This window comes from Oncorhynchus mykiss, chromosome 7 (assembly GCF_013265735.2).
Source record: "Oncorhynchus mykiss isolate Arlee chromosome 7, USDA_OmykA_1.1, whole genome shotgun sequence".
NCBI classification, from domain to species: Eukaryota; Metazoa; Chordata; class Actinopteri; order Salmoniformes; family Salmonidae; genus Oncorhynchus; species Oncorhynchus mykiss.
The window spans coordinates 620,001-628,465 of record NC_048571.1 but is presented as its reverse complement, the minus strand read 5'-3'; the positions used below and the strand labels follow the sequence as shown (position 1 = coordinate 628,465).

Below are 8,465 nucleotides of genomic sequence, written 5' to 3'. Positions count from 1 at the left end.
TAGGCCAGGCTGACAGGGCATGGCTCCAGGCCAGGCTGACAGGGCATGGCTAGGCCAGGCTGACAGGGCATGGCTCCAGGCCAGGCTACAGGCTGACAGTGCATGGCTCTAGGCCAGGCTACAGGCTGACAGTGCATGGCTCTAGGCCAGGCTAAAGGCTGACAGGGCATGGCTCTAGGCCAGGCTGATAGGGCATGGCTCCAGGCTGACAGGGCATGGCTCTAGGCCAGGCTGACAGGGCATGGCTCTAGGCCAGGCTACAGGCTGACAGTGCATGAGGCCAGGCTACAGGCTGACAGTGCATGGCTCTAGGCCAGGCTGACAGGATGACAGGGCATGGCTCTAGGCCAGGCTGCAGGCTGACAGGGCATGGCTCTAGGCCAGGCTACAGGCTGACGGGGCATTACTCCAGGCCAGGCTGCAGGCTGACAGGGCATACCTGTGAAGCGGAGTAATTCTGCCTGTGAAGTCATTCCTCAGAAACAAATGATCCTTGCTGTAGTAGGAGGAGTGTGATTGACCTGTGATGTCAGAGGTTCTGGTCCCAGCTTGTCTCCTTTTGGCGCGCTGTTGTGGAACCCCCCCCCCCCCCCCAACCTCTCCTCATCCCTGGGTGTGTCTGAAGTGGCTTCCTCTGGTCTCCTCTCCATCTCAACTAAAACTAAGTCTGTTTACCAGCAGTTTGCTATTTGAATAATTAAATTATTTCACAAGTACAGAAAAGCTAAGTATTTTAAACTATTGCGGTTCTCATCTTCAGTGAGGCTGCCCCTCCACTCCTCCCAACAGAACAGGATGTATGTGGCTTAGTGACGAGTCAGAGGAGCTGCTGCTGCTTGTAAGTGTTGCGTTTAGAGTAGTCCTCTTATCACACCACCACCCCTACATTCTCAACAAACTTACTGGCCAGGACCCCTGAAGAAATCAACCTTACTGACCAGGACCCCTGAAGAAATCAACCTTACTGGCCAGGACCCCTGAAGAAATCAACCTTACTGGCCAGGACCCCTGAAGAAATCAACCTTACTGACCAGGACCCCTGAAGAAATCAACCTTACTGACCAGGACCCCTGAAGAAATCAACCTTACTGGCCAGGACCCCTGAAGAAATCAACCTTACTGGCCAGGACCCCTGAAGAAATCAACCTTACTGGCCAGGACCCCTGAAGAAATCAACCTTACTGACCAGGACCCCTGAAGAAATCAACCTTACTGACCAGGACCCCTGAAGAAATCAACCTTACTGACCAGGACCCCTGAAGAAATCAACCTTACTGACCAGGACCCCTGAAGAAATCAACCTTACTGGCCAGGAACCCTGAAGAAATCAACCTTACTGGCCAGGACCCCTGAAGAAATCAACCTTACTGGCCAGGACCCCTGAAGAAATCAACCTTACTGACCAGGACCCCTGAAGAAATCAACCTTACTGGCCAGGACCCCTGAAGAAATCAACCTTACTGGCCAGGACCCCTGAAGAAATCAACCTTACTGGCCAGGACCCCTGAAGAAATCAACCTTACTGGTGGCAAATAAAATTGTATTTGATTTGAAATATATATGTTTGGGATTCTTACTGTCAAATTGCAGTCTACGAATATTTGTATTATCAGCCCGCATCTGAATCTAGTTGATGATCCCTGGAATAGACGGACGAAACCGAAGACGAGAAAAAGTCAAACTAACTGAAGGCGAGGCACCAGTTGTCTCAAATCTCGCCTTGATATTGCTTATATCCCAAACGGCACCTTAGTCCCTATTTAGTGCACTACTTTCACCAGAGCCCCTATAGGGAATAGGGTGCCATCTGAAACACCGAAATAGTCAGCTGACTGCCCAGGGCGGTACTCTTCCCTGACCTGGCTCCTCACATGGCTCAGTCTCACTGCCGTTCCTCTTTAATATAAGACTCTGACTACTGCTGTCTGCCTTTCCTCTCTACTATAAGACTGACTACTGCTGTCTGCCTTTCCTCTTTACTATAAGACTGACTACTGCTGTCTGCCTTTCCTCTCTACTATAAGACTCTGACTACTGCTGTCTGCCTTTCCTCTTTACTATAAGACACTGACTACTGCTGTCTGCCTTTCCTCTTTACTATAAGACTCTGACTACTGCTGTCTGCCTTTCCTCTCTACTATAAGACTCTGACTACTGCTGTCTGCCTTTCCTCTTTACTATAAGACTCTGACTACTGCTGTCTGCCTTTCCTCTCTACTATAAGACTCTGACTACTGCTGTCTGCCTTTCCTCTTTACTATAAGACTGACTACTGCTGTCTGCCTTTCCTCTCTACTATAAGACACTGACTACTGCTGTCTGCCTTTCCTCTCTACTATAAGACTCTGACTACTGCTGTCTGCCTTTCCTCTCTACTATAAGACACTGACTACTGCTGTCTGCCTTTCCTCTCTACTATAATACTCTGACTACTGCTGTCTGCCTTTCCTCTTTACTATAAGACACTGACTACTACTGTCTGCCTTTCCTCTTTACTATAAGACACTGACTACTGCTGTCTGCCTTTCCTCTTTACTATAAGACTCTGACTACTGCTGTCTGCCTTTCCTCTCTACTATAAGACTCTGACTACTGCTGTCTGCCTTTCCTCTCTACTATAAGACACTGGGTTTTATATCTCTCTCTCCACATAGATCACAGACCAGTTATAAAACATTGGCCACCATCCTTTATTTAACCAGACAGGTCACATTGACATATTTTCCAAGTGAGCCAAGACAGCAGTATTCATAGTTAACGCAACATAAAACACATCTACTAGATCATTAGTACTTGTTTATCTGCTATGTACATATGTTTTTTTATCTTCTTAGGGTTGCTAGGGGCCTCCCTTTGGCCTATAAATAGCTGTTGTTTTTAGCTGACGTTTTCAAATATCCAAAACGAAATAACACATTCTATGATACAGTATTTTACAGTAGATTCTGATTTGAGCAGGGTTTTCCAGTAGTAGCACAGTACTGAGTTGTGTCAGGGAGGGGAGGTGTCGGTCGCCATCGGGCTGTAATAAGAGGGTGTCGCTGGCTGCCTCACGTGACGGTGCTGGGTGGTTCTAAAGCTTGGTTCACGTGACTGGACGTTCCCTCCTGGTATTAAGGACATGAAAGGGAGCGATACTGTCTGACTTCTGCAACCTGCTCCGAAAACAGGACCAAGAATATGAAAAAATATTAAATAACCGCCATATAAAAGGGGACAGAATAACAGGAAAAGGAAGGTCGATTTTTACTTTTCGGGGTTGTTGTTGCACTGCCTTCACAGCTGCTTTGGACAAGCGGTGTGTGCTATCCATTAAACTGAACTCTGGACTTGAAACATGACTCGAACATGTCCATTCGTTGTCGGGATTGCCTGCTTTGCGATTCTTGGTAAGTGTTTTATTATAGTGGTGGTCGATCGAGGACCGTTACTGAGACGGAGCTGGAAATGAAACGACGTCATAATCCCCGCTAGTGTTATATTATCGTGTAGTATGGTGATTTGTTCATTCGGCATAAGGAAGTTAGACATAAATAATTCTATAGGGGCCTATGACATAAAGCATATTCTTTTATTATGTTTTTGGATATACGTTTTATTTATGGTCGTTTCGGTGTAACGTGTTTTTTGTTTTTTTCTCTCTCTCTGTCGTATTTGTACACAACATGTTGATTTCGTCATGATGTCCAGGACATGTTGTGTGACAGACAGTAGAAGGTCAAGGGAATCAAATGGGAACAGACAAACGGGCAGTTTGTTTTCCTAAAATCAACAGCGCATCTGTCTCTCTGTCAACCCATTGTTCCGGGAACGCTTCACGTGACCGTAGAGGTGCTTTTGTGTGTTGAAACACTGGAGCCTCTATGACCGACCATTAGCTGGCCGCTCATACTGAGAGACACGAACACACAGATGTGTTGTCACAGCACTGTCAAGTCAACCGACTATAAACTATAGGCCTAATGTAGTTGTGGTTTGGATTTTCTTTCTACTGTTTTGTGGAAAGTTTGTGTGCAGTGCTGCTATTCACGGGCCAGGTCAAAGGTCACAGGTCACAGGTTAATTGACATTTGAAACATTGTCCCTTGCCTTTATTTTGTATTTAATAGTGATCAGATCCAGGCCTACATAAGAACTGGAATCAGGTTGGTGATGTGTGTGTTGTAGTCAATCTGTGATTACAGTGTTGAGTCACACGTCTTCTCTCTACTGCTGTGGAAACAGTATTATAGTGTTATAGTGTGGTTGCTCTTTGTTTCAGTGTTGTCTGTTTTGCTATCTCGCTCTGTGTGTGTGTGTGTGTGTGTTTTTTTTTTGGGGAGGACGTGAGGCAGGCAGGGTCATGTTCAACTACTGGAGTAAAACTCCCTGAGTCATCATCACACTGGTGCATGAGGCACAGCAGGGCCTGAATTCTGTTTTCCTGGGACCCAAGCTTAGGAAAATATGCAACTATACATAAATATTGGTACATTTCATTGCCATTATGCCTAAAACAAATGCAATATAGACAAACACCATTAAAATATCTGTCTACGTTGGAACTGTTGCTGTTAAAATTCAATAAATACTTTTAATTCTGAACTGGAACAAACTGATTGATCACATCACACAGATGCAGAACAGACACGCTTTTTGAGAGTGCATCTTACTGTGAAAAGGATCAGGCCTATGGTACATCTTACTGTAAAAAGGATCAGGTCTACGGTACATCTTACTGTAGAAATGATCAGGCCTACGGTACATCTTACTGTAGAAATTATTGTTGAAAGAAAGTCTAGGTTGAAACTGTTGCTGTTAAAATTCAAGTCATGTTATATTCTGAACTGGAATAAACTGATTGATCACATCACACAGATACAGACCAGAAAACACACACACAGTCCTTTTCTGCTCTATATATGTGTGATGTGATCAATCAGTTTATTCCAGTTCAGAATATAAAATATGTATTGTATTTTAACAGCAACATGTCTATTCTGGGCTCTGTTTTTAGACAGTGTATCACTGAGGTCATTCTCAGCCTTGAAACTTTTTCTGTACTTGTTTTTTGTAAGTACACCAGAGTTGAGAACCCTGACTCACATCAGTATGTGGTGCCAAACAGCACCGCTTCCTGCTGTAGATGAGCAAACCAGAACTGTGTGGGTTTGCCTCAAACAGCGTCTTGCTTCAATCAGTTTATTCCAGTAAAGAATAAAAATGATGACTTGTCTTCATCTTTACTGTTACTTAGGGTTGCACTATCAGTAGCTAGCTAACTTGCTTTGACGATGGTTAGCTATTGGCTGTGTACAAGGCCAGGGGATTGTTTGAAAGAGAAACTCACATCTACTACTATGAGAGTTAGTTAGTACTCCCTTATTTCTGTTATAAAATGACAACAATGTCTTGCTAGCTGACTTACTTTTCCACTGTCGAAGCGATGTTTCCTGAAGCATTCAGCCCTGCTCTGAAACAACTCCCTGGGTTTACCATCATGCTGTGGATGTTTGCTCAGGACATGTCGTTTAATTAATTTGTTCCTTATGCGAGACTCATTACTAAGCACTTCCACACACAAAATACATTGTGGGTGCTCCTCGTTATAAGTTTGTATGAAAGAGAGAGAAACTCATCGCTGTATTTCAGTTTAATGACGATTGAGCTGTCGGAATGTATGGCTAGCTTGACTACATTTGATGACAGCTGGGCGAGTGAGAATACCGAGTCATTGGCTGACGGCGCATCATCTGCTGCCGAACTACAGCGCTGCACCGTTGTTGGTTGCGGAGTGATCTTCAATTAAAACTGCAGAAAAAAAAGATCCGGTAAACCGCGAAGCACACAGGCTTCTCCCTCTCAGTCGCACAGCTGCCAAACTGAGCAGAGACCACTGCATAAGCAGAAAGCGCACTGAACAGAGAGCGGCAGATGCACTTGGCCAAATCAATTCCAGTAATTAATGAAACCAGAGCCAGCATCAGGCCTCGTCAGGCTCCCTGCTCTGGAAGCTGATGACCTCATCTTAGATAGACAGGGTGCGTCTTAAGTGGCACCCTATTCCTAATGTAGTACACTACCTGTAACCAGGGCCTATAGGGGATAGTGCACTCCCTTTAACCAGGGCCTATAGGGGATAGTGCACTACTTTTAACCAGGGCCTATAGGGGATAGTGCACTACTTTTAACCAGGGCCTATAGGGCTGCTCAAAATTAGTCCTGGTCAAAAGTAGTGCACTATATAGGGAATAGGGTGTCATTTAGAATGTACTCTTAGTTCATCTGACATTCATTCTGTCTGAAAACAAGTGCTGATTTGGATGAATTGATCCCCTGAGGAGAGAAAGGAAGCCCGTCTAGACTATTGAGGCACGCCCTCTGGTCAGGCACTCCTTAGCCACACACTAATAACCTGACCTTTAACAGCATGTCGATAGACACATATTTAACCCCTCGACCTCTGTGTCCGTTGTGGTAGCCAGCAGGTGTAAATGAGTCTGAATAGTGCCCTATATAGGGTGTGCCATTTGGAACACAGAGCAGGTATTAATAGTCTGTAGTAGGCTGTGTGCCAGACTAGAGGGTTGGTAATACAGGGGGTTGGTAATGGTACATGTGAAGGAGGAGGGAGGGACCTGACAGTTTTACATCTGCACTGTCGTTACATCATCACGGGAAACATTCTAGAACTCCTCTCGTGCTTGGAACTGAACTGCTAGAACTTATTCTGGTCGTACGGACAGATGACGATGCTTCTCAGCTGTGGACGTGAGGGTTCCGGATCATGTTGTAGACGTGAGGGTTCCGGATCATGTTGAAGACGTGAGGGTTCCGGATCATGTTGTAGACGTGAGGGTTCCGGATCATGTTGTAGACGTGAGGGTTCCGGATCATGTTGTAGACGTGAGGGTTCCGGATCATGTTGTAGACGTGAGGGTTCCGGATCATGTTGTAGACGTGAGGGTTCCGGATCATGTTGTAGACGTGAGGGTTCCGGATCATGTTGTAGACGTGAGGGTTCCGGATCATGTTGTAGACGTGAGGGTTCCGGATCGTGTTGTAGACGTGAGGGTTCCGGATCGTGTTGTAGACGTGAGGGTTCCGGATCATGTTGTAGACGCGAGGGTTCTGGATCATGTTGTAGACGTGAGGGTTCTGGATCATGTTGAAGACGTGAGGGTTCTGGATCATGTTGAAGACGTGAGGGTTCTGGATCATGTTGAAGACGTGAGGGTTCTGGATCATGTTGTAGACGTGAGGGTTCTGGATCATGTTGTAGACGTGAGGGTTCTGGATCATGTTGTAGACGTGAGGGTTCTGGATCATGTTGTAGACGTGAGGGTTCTGGATCGTGTTGTAGACGCGAGGGTTCCGGATCGTGTTGTAGACGCGAGGGTTCCGGATCGTGTTGTAGACGTGAGGGTTCCGGATCATGGTGTAGACGCGAGGGTTCCGGATCATGTTGTAGACGTGAGGGTTCCGGATCATGTTGTAGACGCGAGGGTTCTCGATCATGTTGTAGACGTGAGGGTTCTGGATCATGTTGTAGACGTGAGGGTTCTGGATCATGTTGTAGACGTGAGGGTTCCGGATCATGTTGTAGACGCGAGGGTTCTGGATCATGTTGAAGACGCGAGGGTTCCGGATCATGTTGTAGACGTGAGGGTTCCGGATCATGTTGTAGACGTGAGGGTTCCGGATCATGTTGTAGACGTGAGGGTTCTGGATCATGTTATAGACGTGAGGGTTCCGGATCATGTTGTAGACGTGAGGGTTCCGGATCATGTTGTAGACGTGAGGGTTCCGGATCATGTTGAAGACGAGGGTTCCGGATCATGTTGTAGACGTGAGGGTTCCGGATCATGTTGTAGACGTGAGGGTTCCGGATCATGTTGTAGACGTGAGGGTTCTGGATCATGTTATAGACGTGAGGGTTCTGGATCATGTTGAAGACGTGAGGGTTCTGGATCATGTTGTAGACGTGAGGGTTCTGGATCATGTTGTAGACGTGAGGGTTCTGGATCATGTTGTAGACGTGAGGGTTCTGGATCATGTTGAAGACGTGAGGGTTCTGGATCATGTTGAAGACGTGAGGGTTCTGGATCATGTTGTAGACGTGAGGGTTCTGGATCATGTTGTAGACGTGAGGGTTCTGGATCATGTTGTAGACGTGAGGGTTCTGGATCGTGTTGTAGACGCGAGGGTTCCGGATCGTGTTGTAGACGCGAGGGTTCCGGATCGTGTTGTAGACGTGAGGGTTCCGGATCGTGGTGTAGACGCGAGGGTTCTGGATCATGTTGTAGACGTGAGGGTTCCGGATCATGTTGTAGACGCGAGGGTTCTCGATCATGTTGTAGACGTGAGGGTTCTGGATCATGTTGTAGACGTGAGGGTTCTGGATCATGTTGTAGACGTGAGGGTTCCGGATCATGTTGTAGACGTGAGGGTTCTGGATCATGTTGAAGACGCGAGGGTTCCGGATC

General features: G+C 46.4%; 1 protein-coding gene across 1 annotated transcript in view; it reads left to right on the top strand.

The window, feature by feature from the left end:
- Positions 1-3,029: 3,029 nt before the first annotated feature.
- Positions 3,030-8,465, top strand: part of LOC110527165 (lysosome-associated membrane glycoprotein 1) — a 14,699-nt gene continuing 9,263 nt past the window's right edge. Inside the window, exon 1 of the mRNA XM_036981949.1 lies at positions 3,030-3,389. Coding sequence (XP_036837844.1) covers positions 3,338-3,389 — 52 coding nt within the window. The 5' untranslated portion in view covers positions 3,030-3,337. The remainder of the gene's footprint in view (positions 3,390-8,465) is intronic.